The 20,607-nt window shown below is 41.3% G+C and overlaps 1 protein-coding gene across 2 annotated transcripts in view; it reads right to left on the bottom strand.

The window, feature by feature from the left end:
• Positions 1-225: 225 nt before the first annotated feature.
• The window catches only part of LOC145353754 (mitochondrial calcium uniporter regulator 1-like), a 51,464-nt gene continuing 31,082 nt past the window's right edge, over positions 226-20,607 (bottom strand). The window contains exons 5-8 of one of the 2 annotated variants that reach the window (XM_080204538.1): positions 17,176-17,247; positions 5,512-5,565; positions 3,309-3,414; positions 226-2,608 (exon numbers count right to left, since the gene is read on the bottom strand). In XM_080204538.1, coding sequence (XP_080060664.1) covers positions 2,553-2,608; positions 3,309-3,414; positions 5,512-5,565; positions 17,176-17,247 — 288 coding nt within the window. In that variant the 3' untranslated portion in view covers positions 226-2,552. Of the gene's footprint in view, positions 2,609-3,308; positions 3,424-5,511; positions 5,566-17,175; positions 17,248-20,607 lie in introns of both variants that reach the window. The other variant, XM_080204530.1, reaches the window with a different exon arrangement.

The raw sequence follows: 20,607 nt of genomic DNA, 5'->3' as shown, positions 1-20,607 counted from the left end.
CAGCAGGCTTGAATAGCACTGGAACAAGAACTATTAAAAAGACAGTCATAACTGGGGCCCATGTGGTAACTCATGGCCACATCTTTTATTTGCAAGAAGTGAGACAAGTCAAAAGGAGGAATTATTGAGCGACAGAACAAGTTCAACCAGGAGGAGGAAAGTGATGGCGGATGGGGAGTATTCGGATCTCTGCTCAAGGAACAGGCAGAGGCAGAGAGCCCTCAGACCTCCCTGGTCGGGTTTGGTGATGTAGAAGGATTGGACGTCCATAATGAAAAGGAGGCACTTAAGGCCAGAGAACTGGAAATTGTTGATAAGACATAGGAAATCAGAGGAATCACAAATTAGGTGGGAAGAGACCAGACAACGGGAGACAACATGGATTCAAGATAGGAAGAAATTAGTTCCGTACGGCAGGAACAGACTGATATATTGAATCCATCAGGGCTGTCCTATTTCTGGATTTTGGCAAGGAGGTAGCAGTAGACTGTATTGGGTTGGGGGATGAGGTTGGAGGCTGTGGAGGGAAAATTTCCAGAGGCACTGAGTTCTGAAAGTTATGTTGAAGCATTATATACAACTTGAATTTGTATAATGTCAAATCGTACACAGCTAAAATCTATTTATTCAGCACATTATTAAAGCAAGTTTAATTAGTGTTTTGCATTGTACATAGGAAATTACAGGGCTGATAAGTTACAGGTTAGCTTTGTAGCCAGCAATTAAATGGCCATTCTTTCAATTAACTACCCAGTTTTGCTCAAAAAAAGTGAATTATCATACCAAGTATAGGTACAAAAGACAACATTACCATATCCTGTTAATTTTTTTTTAATTCATTACTGTTCATATAAACATTACAAATGTCAATGAGACCATGGCAGAGCTGCAAGACTTCAACATTAAATAGAGGGAATATTTACAGCACAAATTGGTTTCTCTTTTAGCCTTAAACAATGCATGAAATAACTTTAAATTTCAATGGGAGAAAATGCAACTATTGGCATCACATTTAACTTCCACCATTTCAAAGTTTAAACTTCCTCTAAGATGCAATGTTAATAGAAGATTCAATTTTTTGGTATTTTTATGCTTGTTTTGCCTGAATAAATTGATTCCACAGGAAAAATTCCACAGGCATCAGATACTTTCTTGCATCTCATCCAAGTAACTTTTCTGCATCTAAGAATGTAGGTGGTTAACTGACTGGTCATCATGCAAGACATGATGGCACACCAAATCAGTTCCAATTATGCACAGTCCAGCAGGAATCACTGGAAAACAACTAGGTTGAAAATCTTGTCATATTCTCTCTCTACACAGTGGCAGAAATCAAATTGCAGTATTTTATTCTACGCAGGCCTAGATCAACTAACTCCGATATCAGTCAAAACATCAGGTTAAAATACTGATCATTATTTTGTTGTCCCAATATTTTGCAAGGTAAGAAGAACAAATGCTTTCACATTTCCAATTGGTCTTAACACTATTTATTAGGTTTAGTTTTTAAAAAGGCGAGAAATTTTTCTGATAAATTAGTGAAGAAAAATTAAATTATACATCTATCCAAATTCTTACTTAAAAAGACAATTATTAGAAAGTTTCATCAGGCCAAATAATAGAAACAAGTTCTTCTGCAAATCTGGGAATAGAGAAATGCTTTGCAGGATAAGTTGAAAAACACCTTAAAGCTTGATTGAATGTGATTCATTTGGCTTTTCTTTTTCCTGTATACATTAGCTACATTATTTTTATTCTTATTACAAAACACTGCAAAATTAGATTTTATGAAATTATGGGCACTGATATGTGGTACTGCACTGATTGAAGTTGATACATCATTCACATAACTCGCCTGACACTACTGGGAAGCATTAAATCATTCCTTAAATGCTTTTGATAATCATGAGATTAATTCCAGTACTAACTGATGATAGTTTATCAACAAAATTCCTGAACTGTCATGATCTCTACCAAATGATTTGGAAACAATGCAAACAAAAATTTGACAATTTTTGCTTTGGTTTCTGTACATGTGAAAATATCCCAAACTTGTCCAGTGTGAAACAATTACTGACGAGCTTCCAGAAGCTTTTTTCTGCATACACCCTGTATGTCTAAGCTGTTACTATCACAAACAGCAATGTGAACTTTATAATGAACACTGATAACTTAATTTTTGGTTGGCCAAAAGAAGTAGAATAAAAAACTATTTTGAGACAAGTAATACAGGTTTGTGGTAAAAATAAATGAAGAATAGCTTTAAATTGTTAAATTAGTACAAAATTTACATGTGCAATTCTCTCAATTTACATAATTTAGCATACATAATTTGTCAGCACCAAATTTGGTAACAAAATGCATACTACATTTAAAAAGTTCAATAGATTAACACAAATTTTTAAGTGAATTAATATACAAAAGTCTTGATTCTTTAAGGCATCCAAGCTTCGCAGATGATTATGTCCTAGATATTATAAACAAACAATCACAATGGATCATTTTCCTGACACCTTGAGGATGAATGTTAACGTCCAGCGAGGGATTAAATTTCATACCCAGAGGCGATAAAATCCAAGTACTATGGTAAGACATGTGAAAATTGAACCTACAAGGAAACATGCATCAAGAATAAAGATCAATGGCAAGATTGTCAAATGTACATTATTTCACCAGCTCAAAAACTTTTTCATGAAAATGAAATTGTTGTAGTTACACTGCAATCAATTAATTCCAATCATAGAGGAACATCCTTTATATTAGGTCCTCAGATTTGCATGCTAAGACCTGCTTCTTACTATGATCTATGAATCATTGACCCATGAAAATCTGACATTCTGATCCTGATTGGGAAGAGTCAGTTTTGGCAAAATAATCAAAGCGAACCAGCAGACATGCATCTCCTACACCACTGTGATTTCAACCAAGCAAGATTCAATGCAAAAAACTTCTAAGCAACTCTAGGAGAAAAGTATAGATTCAAAAGATATTTGAAAGTTTGAGCTATACAGTACTGAAATTAAAAAGTAACATGCTCAAGAGATTACATATTACTTAAATTAACAAGTGTATCTAAAAAATCCTTAGCCCATTTATTATTGCTTGATCACAATTAAGAAGCAACTATTATAACATACTTTTCTTTCATTCATTCTTGATTTCCATTTTACTTAATTTGGAAGTTAGATGTCATACTGTCTATTAGATACCTGATCTCACACTCCTGCCATCAGCAAATGCATAGGTGACTTATAGAACAATTTACAGCATATACAGCAATCATTACCAATCTCAAACAAACTTCTTACCTGCTAAATATTTAATGGTATCAAGTTTGTGGGATTCCAACAGAGTTTTGAGCCCCGCTACTTCAGTGTCTATCTTTCGGTTTATTTGAGTCACAGCTTGGTTTTGCTGCGAATGCTGGAAGTTAGGTAGGAGCCACATCAAAACTTAAGTGACATTAAGCAGTTTATAAAGAAAAAGCACTCCTACAAATAGATACTGTCTGAAACTACCATAGAGAAAGGCAGGAGCTCAACTATTCAACAGTGTAGGCTAAGGTGCAATGTCCTCAGTTCAGGACCCCTTTTGGCACTTGAGCATGAACATCAAGGCCTACATTGCAGCTTAACTGAGGGAGTGCTACGCTATCAAAGAGGCTGTCTTTTGAATCAAATGCTAGTGTTCTCAGATTAATGTAGATGATTCCAATGCACTATCTTGAACAGCAGGAGAGTTATCCCTGGAATCTTGACCAATATTTTCTCCTCAATCAGCATCACAAAACTGATTATCTGGCCATGATCATCATGTTTCTTTCATTACCACGCTTCATTTGGCTTGGAGGCCTCTGTTGGTCATGAAAAGTGCTCTGTAAATACAAGTCTTCCTTTTCATTCTAACCTTCAATCCAAGGAAGAAATCATGGCCATGGTAAGGAACAAAGTGAATTATGTAATTAAATTTCAAAAGATAATTTGTCTGTTCAATACAGTACTTGTGTGGATGTTTTTGTTATGCTGTTTGCTTTGGGGTTTTAATGTTACTTTTCTCCTAATTAAGATTTTACAATAATGGGTTTGATAGAGAGTTTAAAATCAAATGGAAATTGGATTGGTTAAAAGTGTAACTGAAATAAGATTTTGAAATTCCTTAACCTTGAGTATAATTGATGGCCACGATTGTCCTCAAGAAAATACAGGAATTCAACAAAGGTTTCTAGCTCTGTCAGCTTAAGAAGCTGGAAGTGGAAATTGACTTGTTTAAAATTTGAGCTGCAGCAATCACTTTGAAATTCACATCAGCATTAGTTTATAAAAGCAGATCTGTGGGGAATAACTAAACATGCAAATTTTAAACATAGGGTGGAAGATGCAAGATAAGTGTGAAAATGTGACAGTCCTAATTTGGTAGGGTTAATTAAAGGTTGGGATATTTGAAATTATAATAACTCTTGTTTTGGATTAACCTTGGATGAAAACTTCTCATTAGGTTCAAAGATATATTCCTGATATGATTGGCACTGAAAAGATAATTCTAGAATTAGATTCTAAGAAAAGAATTAGTCGTGGATTCTGAATGCTTGCCAAAAAAAGTGATGACGAAACTTTGTATTAGCTAAAGTTTAGCTAAAAACGTTCTGGCAAGCTGACACATAACCCCTCTAATTATTGGGTGGTAAAAACATACTCACCCACTCTTGAGACATGTGTTACAGTCAGATCCAGTGAGTTGCCCTGCTTAGAAGTGCCAATTCTGTAGGGGTTTTTTCAGAGGCTAAGTATTGAGCTTAACTTTAGCTAATACAAAGACTCGTGGCTACAGCATCCTGGTAAAAGATGTTGCTTTATTGACCAAAGGCCAGGCAAACTAACCCTTCTCTGAAGTTACATCAGTGGCAATACAGTTATACAACTTCCAAAAGAGATTTTACCCGCCTTCTGGCTCATCATGAGCCAATTATTAAATGTTATATACCTCGGCCATTTACAGATATCCTTTGTACGACAGTATGAGAACGATACGCTCTAGTAGTTTCTGCTTCACATTCCCATGGCCTATGGTTCTGGATTCTTATCTGGCCTATTCATTTAGCTGTCTGGAATCACCAACTTGTCTTTGCTCAATGGATCTCTCATTCACCGAGCTGTCTGTACCCATGCTGATAACAGGTATGCTTCTATGGGTATATGTGGTTCACCTGACTGGCCTATTTCCCCTGATGCCTTAGAACCCTGTGCCATTAGCCAAGATGTATGCCTCTTCAATAATAAACTTTCAAAACTACATGTTTAAATTCTGTAACCGTGGTTGTGCGTGTTTCTATGCAGACAGTACCTCGGTAAAATACAAGGCAGTCTAAGATTCTTATCCTAAGTTAATCCAGTCTGTTCTAATTGTCTTTATTAGTATTTTAAATCCCAAAGTATTTTGAAGTTCTCCAACATTAACGTGGCCATACGAAGAACAATTATAAGGAATAATTAAGTTTCAAAAGACAAGTCTTACCAACTCTACAATATCTGCTCTGGTTTCCAATACTCTCTTTTCATGCTCTGTTAACTGTAGAGGCAGACAGAAAGTAACACCAGAAATAGATTACAAAGTTCAAATAGGCAGCTTGGTGTGACATTTAGTATGGGTGTTCAAATGTTCTATGCTATACTGATTTTTTTTTTGCAAATAAATTCTGTACTAAACAATAACCTTTAAAACAAGATTCTTGCTAACACTAGAATGGCAGATGCGAAGGCATGATGTTCGTAAGAAACTAATGGCTGAAATTCTTTTGCTATGCATTCCAATCTAAACTTGTTCTAAACTTGGTATACATAGTTGCAATTATAGTGCATCACCAAATGCTTCCTCATTCTTAACTCTGAAAGACTATTGTAAATATTCTTTCACTCGTAACTCATTATTAAACATATATGCACAGTATACAACAGAAAAGCTGGTTACTGAGATTATCATATTAAAATAGCACAAACCCACTTTTGTACTGAAGAGGAATAAACACCACCAGACTATAAACCACAAAACTATAAACAAGTCAGGTTTATTAAAACAAAGATTTAACAGTAGCATAAAGTCAATTCAACAGATTTCACCTGATTAGAAGTTTTGCAGAAGTTCTTTATTGTTGTATTTTAGGCCCAACCATCCTTAGCTGCTTCATCAATGCTCCCCCTTTCATCACAAGATCACAAGTGGGGATGTTTGCAGATGCTGGCACAATGTTCAGCATCAATCACAACTTCTCAAATACTAAAGCAGTTCATATCCAAATGCAGCAGGCCCTGGGCAATATCCAGGCTTGGGCTGACAAGAAACATTTCTGCTACACAAGTGCTGGATCATGACCACCGCCAACGAGAGAGGATCTAACTATCGCCCCTTGAGATTCAATGACATTAAAAACCACGATTCCTCCATCATGAACAGCCTGGAGTTACCATTGAGCAGAAACTGAACTGGACGAGCCAAATAAGTACAGTGGTAACAGAGCTGGTCAAAGGCTGGGGAATCCTGAGGTGAGTAATTCGTCTCTTGACTCCCCAAAGCCTTTCCATCACTTGCGAATCAAGATTGTAATGGAATACTCTCCACTTATCTGGGTAAGTGCAACTCCAAAAACAGTCAAGAAGTTCTACGACAAAGCAGTTTGCTTGATTGCTACCTCTTCACAAACATTCAATTCCTGCACCATCAACGAACGTGGCAGCTGTGTGTAATGCACTGCAGGAACTCACCAGGTTCCTTAGGTAATACCTTCCAAATCTACAACTACTGCCATTTTGGATCTTTCTCTACACCCTAGCTATGACTCCAACACTTTCTGCTCTCTCTCATTTCCTTCTTTATGAACAGTATGCTGTCAGTATAGTGCACAAGAAAAATACTTTTCACTGTATGCTAATACGTGACAATAATAAATAAAATCAAAGAGATTGGAGATCCCCCTCCAATTCACTGACTTGGAAATATATCATATTCCTTCAATACTGGATTTGCTCCCCAACAACACTGGGTATATCACCTCAGACTGCAGCAGTTCAAGGCAGCTGCTCACCACCACCTTCTGAAGGGCAACTAGGGAATGGGCAATAAATACTGGCCTAGCCAGCGACGCCCACATACCGTAAAATGAATTTTTAAAACCATGTATATTCTAGTGCACAAAATAGATATTACTTTCCTACACCCTATACCACCAAACCCAAAAAACAAATAACAGTCATTTCTATTTTTCACTTTACCACCACAAAGCTGCAAATAAATTGGTATTGTTTGAGCCAAGGTGGTGGTGGTAGGACAGATGAATTGGAAAAGGAAGTCATTTTTATCCTCAAAATCAAGAGCTCCTTGCTAGTGTCAGGCTTCAGAAGCTCTCTTCCCTCAAACCTGCTGCAAAAGATGAACAGAGTCAAGTCCATAAGGGGTAATGATAACTGATGATCTGTTTCCTTCACTCAAGCAGATTTAGGATAAGTCTTCCAATAATAAGTAGCTCATTTGCCCCAACACACTGTTACTCATGTCTTAAATATAACTTGCATCAAAGTTATGCTGGGCATTATGACCCTCCTAAAACTAGGCAAATGCTGTGGCAATTATACTTTCTAGCATGGGTCACTGGACTTTCCTAGTCTGTATGACACTGCTCCATAGTTTCTAATGGTGAAATCCCAACACCACTGGATAAGGATGTCCCTTACTAGACTTTTTGCATCTAAAATTCTGGGTATTATAAAGCAAAGTGTTGATAGTGTATAAAGTGGTGGAAGAGTGCATTCCACTTCTTTATTCAAGGATTTTATGATATGCTTCACAGCTGTGTACATCTCCACGCAGTATAAAGGCACCAATATAGGCATAAACACGGTAACCAATATATTACTCTTTATGTGCTGATGTGGTAATGTCTATTACCAGACTAGCAATCCAGAGGCCCAGGCTCATGCTCTGGGGACACTGGTTAAATTCCCACCATGGCAGCTGGTGTAAATTAAATTCATAGAATCCCTACAGCGTATAAGGAGGCCATTCTGCTCATCAGTTAATAAGTCAACTGTCATTCCTGTACCAAAGAAAAACCAGGCAGTGTGCCTTAATGACTACCACTCAGTGGCTCTGACATCCATCATTAGTAAGTGCTTCAAAAGGTTAATCATAGCTTGCAACAACTCCCGTCTCCCAAACTGTCTGGATCCACCACAGTTTGCCTATCACAACAGGTCCACAGCAGATGCCATCTCCCTGGCCCTACACTCAACCCTGGAACACCTGAACAACAAGGACATTTATGTCAGACTCCTATTTATTTGATTACAGCTTACTTTTTAACACCATTATTCCTACAAAACTAATCTCCAACTTTGTGATCTTTGGCTTGGCTCCTCCCTCTGTGACTGGATCTGAGACTTCCTAACCCAAAGACTGCAATTAAGGATAGGCAACAACACCTCCTCCATGATTATCCTCAACACCAGTGCCCCGCAAGGCTGTGTCCTTCGTCCCTTACTATACTCCTTATACACTTACGACTGTGTAGCCAAATTCCACTCCAACTCCATTTTTAAGTTTGAAAGCATCCTTTCTGCTTCTAGCACAGCTTGGTATGGCTCCTGCTCTGTTGAAGACCTCAGGAAACTACAAAGAGTTGCAAACGTAGTCCAGTCCTTCACACAAATCAGCCTCCCATTCATTGACTCCATCTACACTTCCTGCTGGCTTGGTAAAGAAGCCAGCATTAATCAAGGACCCCACATGCTCCTGGTACACATTCTTCCACCTTCTTTCATTGAAGAAGGTGGAAGATCACTTACCTAATGACTCGAACAACTTCTTCCCTGTTGCCATCAAACTTTTGAATGGACCTCCCATATACTAAATCATAAGAACATAAGAAATAGGAACAGGAGTAGGCCATCTAGCCTGCCTCGCCATTCAATAAGATCATGGCTGATCTGACAATGGTTCAGTTTCACTTCACTGCTTGCTCCCTATAACCTTTAATTCCCTTATTGATCAGAAATCTATCTGCCTGTGACTTAAATACACTTAACGAGGTAGCCTCCACTGCTTCAATGAGCAGAGAATTCCAAAGATTCACCACCCTCATAGAAGTTCCTCCTCAACTCTGTTCTAAATTGACTCCCCCTTATTTTGAGACTGTGCCCTCTAGTTCGTTTCCTTTCTAAGTGGAAATAATCTCTCTGCCTCTACCCTGTCTAGCCCCTTCATTATCTTATATGTCTCTATAAGATCTCCACGTAAGTAATAATCCTTCCTACCAAAGTGGACCACCTCGCACTTGCCAACATTAAATTCCATTTGCCAGTTCCTGGCCCATTCGCCCAGCCTATCTAGATCCTTCTGCAGACTCTCCACACCCTCCGCACAATTTGCCTTTCCACCAACCTTGGCGTCATCAGCAAATTTCGACACCATACACTCGGTTCCCTCCTCCAGATCATCTATATAAATGGTAAATAGCTGAGGCCCCAGCACCGACCCCTGAGGCACTCCACTATCACCATCCGCCAATCCGAATAGCACCCATTGACCCCCACTCTCTGCCTCCTATTTGACAACCAGTCCTCTATCCACGCTAACACCCTACCCCCAACTCCATGTCCCCTGACCTTCTGCAATAACCTCTTGTGAGGTACCTTGTCAAATGCCTTCTGAAAATCAAGGAAGACCACATCCACTGGCTCTCCTCTATCCACCGCCCTAGACACATCCTCATAGAACTCAAGTAAATTTGTCAGACACGACTTCCCCTTAACGAAACCGTGCTGCGTCTGCTCTATCAAGCAATTCCCCTCAAGATGCCTCGCTATTTCCTCCTTGATGACAGATTCTAACATTTTACCTACAACAGACGTGAAACTAACCGGCCTATAATTCCCCGCATTTTGCCTGGCACCCTTCTTAAACAACGGCGTAACATTAGCCGCTTTCCAATCTTCCGGCACTTCCCCGGAATCCAGCGATGTCTGGAAAATAACCACCAAGGCATCCAATATCACCTCCGCCATTTCTTTCAGAACCCTCGGATGCATTCCATCCGGTCCTGGGGACTTGTCCACAATCAGCCCCTCCAGTCTGTCGACCACCACTTCTCTCGTAACAGTAATGTCATCGAGACCCTCCAGTCCTACCACCTTTCCATCTCTAACACCCGGCAAATTATTCACGTCCTCCTCCGTGAAGACCGAAACAAAAAAGTTATTCAAGACCTCAGCCATTTCCCCATCCCCTACCACTAAGTCCCCCTTCTCATCCTCTAAGGGTCCAACGTTCACCCTAGCCAGCCTCTTCCTTTTTATATACTTATAAAAACTCTTGCTATCCTTTTTTATATTAAGCGCTAGCCCAGCTTCATAGTTTCTCCTACCCTTCTTTATCAACTTCTTTGTCAATCTTTGTTGACATTTAAACCTCTCCCAATCCTCTTCTCGCCCACTACTCTTAGCTACTCTAAACGCCTCCGCTTTTAATTTAACACTTTCCTTCACCTCCTTCGTTATCCACGGCTGATTACCTCTCCTCCTACGGTCCTTTTTGACCATCGGAATAAATTTCTGCTGAGCACCAAGAAAGATCTCCTTAAAAATCCTCCACTGCTCCTCAGCAGACCTACCTTCCAACGCACTCCCCCAGTCCACATTCGCCAATTCCTCTCTCATCCTACCGTACTCCCCTCTGTTCAAACAAAGGACTCGTGTCCTTCGCAGCAGGTGACGGTGCAGAGGGACCTCGGGGTCCTTGTGCATGAGTCGCAAAAACCCAGCTTGCAGGTGCAGCAGGTGGTCAGGAAGGCAAATGGGATGCTGGCCTTCATAGCGAGGGGGATTGAATATAAAAGTAGGGAGGTCTTGCTGAGGCTATATAGGGCATTGGTGAGGCCGCAGCTGGAGTACTGTGTGCAGTTTTGGGCACCGTACTTACGCAAGGATATTTTGGCCTTGGAGGGAGTGCAGAGGAGGTTTACTAGGCTGATGCCGGAGTTGAGGGGGTTGAGCTATGAGGAGAGGCTGAATAAACTAGGCTTGTACTCGTTAGAGTTTAGAAGAATGAGGGGAGATCTCATTGAGACGTATAAGATGATGAATGGGATGGCTGGATAGAGGTGGAGAGACTCTTCCCGCTCAAAAAGGACAGTAGGACTAGGGGGCACAGTCTCAAAATAAAGGGGGGGGGGGGCGGTTTAGAACGGAGTTGAGGAAGAACTTCTTCACTCAAAGGGTGGTGAATCTCTGGAATTCTCTGCCCGTTGAAGTGGTGGAGGCTACCTCGCTAAATATTTTTAAAGAAGCGGGTTGATGGGTTTTTGATAAGAGAGGGGATTAAGGGTTATGGGGAGAGGGCGGGAATGTGGAACTGAGCCACAACAGATCAGCCATGATCTTATTGAATGGCGGGGCAGGCTCGAAGGGCCAGATGGCCTACTCTTGCTCCTATTTCTTATGTTCTTAAGATCTCCCCTCAGCCTTCTAAACTCCAACGAGTACAGGCCCAATCTACTCAATCTCTCCTCATAAGCTAACCCCCTCATCTCCAGTATCAACCTGGTGAACCTTCTCTGTACTCCCTCCAAGGCCAATATATCCTTTCGCAAATAAGGGGACCAAAATTGCATACAGTACTCTAGTTGCGGCCTCACCAGTACCTTGTACAATTGCAGCAAGACCTCCCTGCTTTTATACTCCATCCCCCTCGCGATAAAGGCCAACATTCCATTTGCCTTCTTGGTCACCTGCTGCACCTGCAAACTGACTTATTGCGATTCATGCACAAGGACCCCCAAGGTCCCTCTGCACAGTAGCATGTTGTAATTTTTCATCATTTAAATAATAATCCATTTTACTATTATTCCTTCCAAAGTGGATAACCTCACACTTGCCAACGTTATACTCCATCTACCAGATCCTCGCCCACTCACTCAGCCTATCCAAATCTCTCTGCAGACTTTCCGCATCCTCCACGCAATTCGCTTTCCCACTCATCTTTGTGTCATCCGCAAACTTTGTTACCCTACGCTCGGTCCCCTCCTCCAGATCGTTTATGTATATGGTAGACAGTTGAGGCCCCAGCACCGATCCCTGCAGCATGCCACTAGTCACCAACTGCCAACCGGAAAAGCACCCATTTATTCCAACACTCTGCTTCCTGTTAGATAGCCAATCCTCAATCCACAATAACACTTTAACCCCAACTCCGTGTACCTTAATCTTTTGCAGCAACTTTTCTTCCAGTAACCAGTCGATCTTTCTCTACACCCGAGATATGACTAACGTTATATTCTGCACTCTCTCCTTCTCCCTTAAATACTCAATGAATGGTATGTTTTGTCTGTATAGTACACAAGAAACAGTACTTTTCACTGTATCCCAAAATGTGATAATAATAAATCAAATCAAGAAATAAAAACTATACTCAGTAATGGTAACCATGAAGCCATTGCTGATGGTCATAAAAACCTAGTTTATTAATGCCCTTTAGGGAAGGAAATCTGCCATCCTTACTTGTCCTGGACTACATGTGACTCCAAGCCCACAGTAACATGGTTCACTGAAATGGCCTAATAAGCCAGTCAGTTGTCCAAAGATGTGCAGGTTGAATGAGCATTCTCAATTGACACTCAAGTGTCAGGGGATTAGCAGGTTAAATAAGTGAAGTAATGGAGATAGGATTGTTGTTGGTGTGGGCCTGATGGGCCAAATGGCCTCCTTCTGCACTAAGGATTCTATCAAGCAACAGCCTGAAATTGCCCCTTTCATATCATACCTTGGAAAGTCCTAGACATTAATATCACAATTCCTGATGGTTGGATAGCAAAGACTCAGCAAGGAAATGCCCTAGGAGTCCTCAACATTGATTCCATGAAGTCTTGTGGCATCAGGTCAAGCATGGATAAGGAAACCTCTTACTATTACCACCCACTGCCACACCCCTTAGTTCATGAATCAGTACTCCTCCATCTTGAGCACAGTTGCAGGAAGCAATGACACCTTTAGGGTGTCAAAGGCACAGAATGCACTTGGGTGGGGGATTGCAATATTTACCAAGTGGCTCAGCAGCACCACTACTGCCTGAGCTGGTTGAATCTCCACATCATGACTAACTGAAGGACAAACCTGCTAGTTTAAGTCTGTGGCAGGTGGCGAGGGAACCAATAAAGGAAACACCTACTTGATTGCATCCTCACCAACCTGCCTGCTGCAGATGCATCTGATGACAATATCAGTAGGTATGACCAAAGTCAAAACTTCACATTGAGGATACCCTCCACTGCCTTGTGTGGTACTACCACCACATTCAGTGGGATAGATTTTAAACCAATCTAGCTACTCAAGACAGGGCAACCATGAGACACTGTGGGTCACATACCCCATCCTCAATGATGGAGGAGGCAAGTAAGAACAAAGCTGAAGTATTTGCAATAATCTTCAGCCTGAAGTGCTGAGTGATTGGTCCATTTTGGCCTTCTCCTGAGGTCCCAGAATTAAGAAAGTCAATTTGATTCACTCCATGTGATATCACTAAACAGCTGAAGGCACTGAAGACTGAAAAGGCTGCGGGCTCTGGCAACATTCCCGCAATAGTACTGAAGATTCGTGCTCCAGAACAAGTTGCACTCCTAGTCAAACTATTCCAGTACAGCTACAACATTGACATCTATCCAGCAGTATGGAAAACTGCCCGAGGTCTGTCCACAAAAAACAGGACAAATCCAACTCTGCCTACTGCCGCCCCAACTCAGCTCGATCATCAGCAAAGTGATACAACAAGTTGTGGCTATTGAAGATTAATTATCTTAGTCTCAGAACTTCCTCAGGGTACTGACCTAGGCCCAACCATCTCCATCTGCTTAAATCAATATTTGGTTGGACTTTAACCTGGTGTTGAGAGACTTCTTATTTTGCCTTCCCCAGTCCAACACTGGCATCTCTGTGGTAGCAATTTATAAGGGAGAGGGAGAGGGAGAGGGAGAGGGAGAGGGAGAGGGAGAGGGAGAGGGAGAGGGAGAGGGAGAGGGAGAGGGAGAGGGAGAGGGAGAGGGAGAGGGAGGTTGGCCAGCTTCAACTTGTTCCCAGTTTAAACTGAGAAAAAATACATCTTGCTTTCCCTTGCCTCCAGCAAAGAAAGACCTAGCAACGGCAAGTTTTAACATCACAGCCAATTAAGTCTTTGACTAACAGCTATAAAAAGCAAATGTTTCCCACTTCTGCTTAGGGATAGAAAGTATTCACTCCTGTCCCATATAGTAAAACACTGTGCCAAGTTAGGGGGAAAATATCCATTCCCAGGTTTACTCCCAAGGCATCCATAGACGACACTAATCAAAGTCACATGCAAACAAATGTTCTCATTCAACTTTAAACACCGAAAGGACTTTAATGTAACATATACAAGCAATATCAGGGAGAGAAAGTATATAGGAATTAGAGATAAAAATATCCTAGATTTGTGCTCATTAGGAGATTCACACCAGTATACGTGATCCCAATGGCAAGATTGCTTTATTCTGTCAGGTCTGGTTACAACAGTGAGAAACAACGGATATTGACTTCTAAGGGTAATAGACGAAGTCAAGTCAGAGACTGTGAATCTCAATAACAAAATGTACTATTGCTATCTGCAGTTCAAATGCAAGAAATGGAGAGCAGTGAAGATGTTCGGTCAATTTTTCTGAGGTCACATTCAATAATATAACTCAGCTTGGAAATATAGCTTGGAAACTGAACTGTATTAAGGCGTCTGTAATTTCCTGCCACCGGATAAATTTGTCGAGCTATTACGGAATTTTTGGCGAGTGTCAATTCCATGGCCCAAATCCTCCAACACCCGGAGCATTGAAAGACTCAATGCAATCCGCTGATGTGCATCAGGGCCGTGAGAAAGTCCTGACATTTACACTTGCACAGTCCGTATGTAGGATGTTATAATTTCTGATAGCTGGTTTTACACTGCCTGGACTGCTCCTTCATTTGGTATGACAGTGAAATTAAATGGCTGTAGCCATTGTGCTGCCTGCCCTACACTCACTTCCAAGGAAATGTAAAGTCTGCTCAGGAGCACAAGCTCTAACCAACTCGGCTGCAGTGTCAAAACACTCCAACACAACAGCAGCCCCCATGTAGCCCACTCCAAACCCAACAATACTAATCACCCCCCAGCTGAAAATGTTCTCCCCAACTCTCCTGACTCACTTTGTGGAATCCTTGGCTCCTGTCCAACTGACAGCAGAATAGTAATCATGTTGGGCTGAGAAGACTAAGAAGATGGTTAGGGGACTAAAGAGATGGTGAACATTGGCTGACAGCTACGACTCACCAACTTCTACAGGTGCACCATGTAAAGCATTGTTTCTGGTTGTATCTCAGCTTGGTAAGGCTCCTGCTCTATCCAAGATCGCAAGGAACGACTAAAGGTCGTGATTGTAATCCAATCCATCACGCAAACCAGCTACCATCCACTGACTCAGTCTACACTTCCCGCTGCCTTGGCAAAACAACCTGCATAATTAAGGACCCCACGCACCCTGGATATTCTCTCTTCCACCCTATTCCATTGGGAAAAAGATACAAAAGTCTGAGGTCACGTACCTAACCGACTCAAGAACAGCTTTTTCCCGGCTGCTGTCAGACTCTTGAATGGACTTACCTTGCATTAAGTTGATCTTTCTCTACACCCTAGCTATGACTGTAACACTACATTCCCTTTCCTTCTCTATGAACAGTATGCTTTGTCTGTATAGCACGCAAGTAACAATACTTTTCACTGTATGTTAACACGTGACAAGAATAAATCAAATCAATAAAAAGATTTGGGGTGGGTGTGCAGCCAGGTGGGCATTGTCAGAAAAGTTTGGAGGCAAATATTTTTGGGACGGATGAGGCAGCAGTTGGCAAGGGGAAATATTAATAGTATTATAGAATCCCTAGAGTACAGATGGAGGCCATTCAGCTCATCAAGCCTGCAACGACCACAATCCCACCTATCCCCATAACCCCTCTTATTTACACTGCTAGTTCCTCAGTGCCTGGGACCCAGGTTCAATTCCAGCTTGGGTCACTATTTTGAGAGAGTTTTCGCATTCTCCCATGTCTGCCTGGGTTTCCTCCGGGTACTCCAGCTGTGTGAAGGTGAGGACATGAACATTACCAGGATGCTTTTGGGGCGGGAGGTGAAGGGAAAGAGTAAGCATTGTCATGGGAGTTGGGAGGCAAACATTGCTTAGGAAGGCTGAGGCAGCAGAAATGGGGGTGGGGGGTGGGGCGCAGGAAGGTGGGTGAGCATTGTCAAAGATGTGTAGGGGAAGGATGAGCATTGTCAAGGCTATAGAGGTAGCATCATCGGTGACAGACATTTGAAAATTCTGCAAGTCAAAGATCTGAAGGCAGACCTTAAAGGGTACGTTTTTAGTTCATAATGAAAATCAGTGCAATAGCCTTCCCCAATTTGCTTCTCATTAGACCCAAGCTGCGGCACTGACCAAGATCAAGGGCTCAACCCTAAAAAGCTAAGTGGATAGTCATGATGTCAGCAAAATGCATTCCTGTTCCGCTGCTGATGGGAAGATCTAGGCCAGAATTGACCAACATCTTCAAGAACTTCCTGTAGTGATACTAAATTTGCTTTTTAGATTCAACCAGCATCCACATGTCCCACTCAATTGGTTTATGTTACTTTCCAGATTCACCTTTTACATTTTGTCTACCATCCAAATGCCTCTTTTCTCTCCTTCTTCCAAGATTGGAGTTTCTCATACCCAGCACAAAGGATAAGCCTTTAGACTCTCTTTGGAACAACACAATGCTTGAATATTGCTATGCGTCTTGGTGACCAGGATTTGCTGTATACAATACCTTACACTTGTATTAAATTTCAGTGTTCATTGTTCCGGCAACTGACAAAACATTTTGAACAAAATAGGTATTTCTTGAGCAGTATCCTCAGAATTAGCTGCCTCCCTTGATTAAACTCACCAGCTGAGATGAGTATTATCTGCAACTATGACCAATTTGTATTGACTTTGAATTCATGCAAGTTATAAATAGGTACCAATTCTATGCGTATGCCATTCCACTTTAAAAACCTTCAAAAGCAGAGAAACATCACAAAGAAAAAGTGCATTCAACTACCAAAAATTCTTACCATTTCTTGAACTCTACTTTTTTCCAAATTCATGTCCAATTTGTTGTTTGATGAAACTTTAACAACTTCATCCTAAAAGAGGCATTTCAATAAAATTATTTCTACAAACAGAAATGAATTGAAATTTTTGAAGTCTGAAACAAACAGCTATTATATCAGATTAATTCAACCGCATTTGCTGGAAAATGCAAACTGGATTTTGGAATGTTGATCGTTAAGTAAATGTTTTGTTACAAGAGAAAATTTTAAAGCCTATTTCTGGGAGTAAAGTTTAGACCCTCTCATATGCCAATCATTATGAATTGAGAATTGTGAGGAAAAATCCATAAATACTGATTTTGGATGCTGATGAGACGATCAAATTCAAATATATTTTGTAATCTATAGTAATCTTAAATCTGTGTGCAAGTGGGGTGTAAGTGTTGAGTGAAAGGTGTAAGAAGAGTACGATATCCATTGTTTTAATGTAAAAATAAATATTTTCCTTGAGTTAAAACCTAATCAGTGGTTCTGTGATACCACCACGCTTGATAAACCAAAAACAAAATTAAAATTGCCATTACAATGTTTTCAGCTATGGCTTCATTCTTGGATCCTTTGGACCAATTACAACACCAATTGGGACTGTAACACCTACACTGAAATACTGTTGCGGACTTCGGCCCTTGTGTACCAACTTCCAGAAGAGTATTGTTATCCAAAAGAAATCAATCTGATAGATGGAGTTTTGGTACATATCAACCATGATCGAATGGAATGACACAACAGACAAGACTCGAGAGCGGAGTGAACTACTCCTATCCCTATGTTCCTTAAGATATCGCTCAGAAGTCAATTACAGAAATAATTGTGAGAAGTAGTGTAATTTTTAAGGCTGCAAGAGCTAACAGTACAATCAACAGTGATGGACGAGTTCAGCAGCATACAGAAAGGGGGAGGCACATGACAGACAGTTAACTAGGTTACACGAAACAGATAACCGCAGTGATGAGATTAAGCGCAAAATGGGAGTTGAGAGAGTGTTAATTGAAGGAATGACACAATACAAGCCATTTACAGTGTTTAAAGTTAACAAGGTTAACAGCCAAATAAGGGGGAATAACACAATACAAGCCATCACAATGTTTGAAAAACAGTATAAAATGTGCTGCAAATCTATGTAAGGTGTGCCAATTTTGACTAGACACCCGGTCTTGCAAGAACGACAAATAAAATCTTGCTCCTTCAGAACTTGACTTGACTAAATTGTTTAACTGTGAGCTGTGTTTCTCACAATTGGGGGCTCGTCCGGGATCCTAACATCCCTGGTAGGGAGGTTGCCAGTGACAACTGGGAAGACGCGTCCCGTTCCAAATTGAATGGTCCCAGGTGTTCATCGGTGGGCCTCTCTGCCACTGACTGTTGAGAATCCTAGGAAAGTTGTTCTGAACGAGTAAGTGGGAAACGATAGGCACCGTCGTGTGGTCGGGCAACGCTGTGCACAGACCAAGGTAAGAAAAGTGACTTTTAAGTATTGCCTTGGCGACCGGGTCGTGGTAGGTAAACCATGGGAAGTGGGGGTAGTAGGACAAAGTCCCCCGGGAAAGGTGCTGGGAATCCGCGGAGAAAGGGTGGGGCCCCAGGGAACATCCCTCCAGAAAGTCCTTTGGGACGGATGTTGGAAGAAGGGTGGGGCCCCAGGGAACATCCCTCCAGAAAGTCCGTTGGGAAGGATGTTGGAAGGTTTGGGCACTAGTACTAGGGATAGAAACAAGACGACAATGATGAAATATTGTGTTTTGTTTGGGTGAAGGAACCAATCAGGAGTCCGTCCGTCTTCTGGCCAAAGTACGGTTCGGTTGAGGATTGGGTTTGTCAGATTCTTAATAAATATGTGAGACAGAAGCAGCCGGCGTCCCAGGAAGGAATTGATCATGCAAGTTGCTGGATAATGTTAATTCAGGGGCTGCGGGGGAGGTTATGTGATGAGGGAGCAGAGGAAAGTCGAATAAGGGAGGTGCCCCTAGAGGCACTGGAGTTTGTGGATGGGTCACGAAGTATATAGATGGATCAGCATGAATGGGATGGACCTACAATTGGTCTGAGCAGAAAGAGGTAGAGAGAAGTATGTCAGTGGAACTGGGAACCCTGACATGGGCTTTTACTGAGGTGCGGGGAGAACGCTAATAGTGGTTATGTATTTGGAATTGTGCATGACTATATGACTGTTTGAGAGAGAAAGGGATTTGTCACGACATGAGGCACCCGAATCAAACATGGTCAAATTTATTAGAGGCCAGTGAGCTCCCATCAGTAAAGGGTTAAAAAGAGACAAGCAGGCTGACTCTGTATGGTACAGAGAGAGAGAGAGAGAGAGAGAGGGTGTAACTGTAATTGAGACCCTCATGTGATGTAATAGATATAGCCAATCAAAGTGAATTGCTTTAAGTTTTTAAGTTTACTAAATTATGTAGGGATCGGACAGAAATTTGAATTCTGCCAAGTGGGAAAGGTGGCATTATATTGCATCTTAAAGTTGTGAGGAGAGATAACCATTTAGGCACACAGTAGATTTGATTTTGTACTTGCCTGTGTTGGTTACAAAGGCAGAGCTGTAGAAATAATTAAACATGTAGATTGCACATTAGAATGCTTTCAGTATTTCTTCGTGCATCTGTGCTCCAAGTGATGTTTTGTTTTATTGTACCAGAATTGTAAGAAGGTGCAAGGGTCTTGATTTAGTGAGGATATTTAATGGTGATAAAAATAAATCTTATTTTGGATTTTCTGAATCAGGCTTTAGTTAATTAAACTGCTGTACTTTGACTCACAATTAGTCTCAGAGGTATCTTTACCTACAAGGATTGGTGCTGAAACCTGGGATCTGTTTACGGGTCCGGTTGAATGGCCACAACTGGAGCTCCGGAACAGATTACCAAATTTAAGGGAGTGAATCAAAGTACAGTAGGTGCTCATCTGTGATGAAAAAGTGTGAGTGTGTGTGAGAGGTCTGAGCTGAGCACGTACAGACAAGGAGGCATCTGTCTTTACACCTAGCCCTAGACCAGTTGTTAAGAGGGGTAGCCCCCTACGCAAAGCTCAGGAGTTTGAAGTGGGTGTAAAGGCTAGAGAAGGATGCCTGGGATGTGATGTTCAGACGTGAGTAAGAAAGAAAGCCGGCTTAATAGTGTGAGCTTAAAGGTGTAAGCTCACGAGTGTAAGCGGTGGTACGGAGGGGACTGATCACCCCTGATAGGTATCACCGGACTGTGATAAGAGCGACCTAGGGGTGGGATCCATTTCACCCACTAGATCAACAATGGAAATGATTGGAAAAAAAAGGACAGAACTAAGAAAATTGGAATTCTCTTAGTTTGAATTAATTGAACAGGTTTAAACCAGATTAATTGAACACATCTCAGTCTTGGGTAAAAAAAAATATTGGGCTGACGA

Source organism: Carcharhinus amblyrhynchos, chromosome 2, assembly GCF_965287045.1.
Source record: "Carcharhinus amblyrhynchos chromosome 2, sCarAmb.v2.hapA, whole genome shotgun sequence".
Taxonomy (NCBI): Eukaryota; Metazoa; Chordata; class Chondrichthyes; order Carcharhiniformes; family Carcharhinidae; genus Carcharhinus; species Carcharhinus amblyrhynchos.
This window is presented reverse-complemented; position numbering and strand designations above follow the sequence as displayed.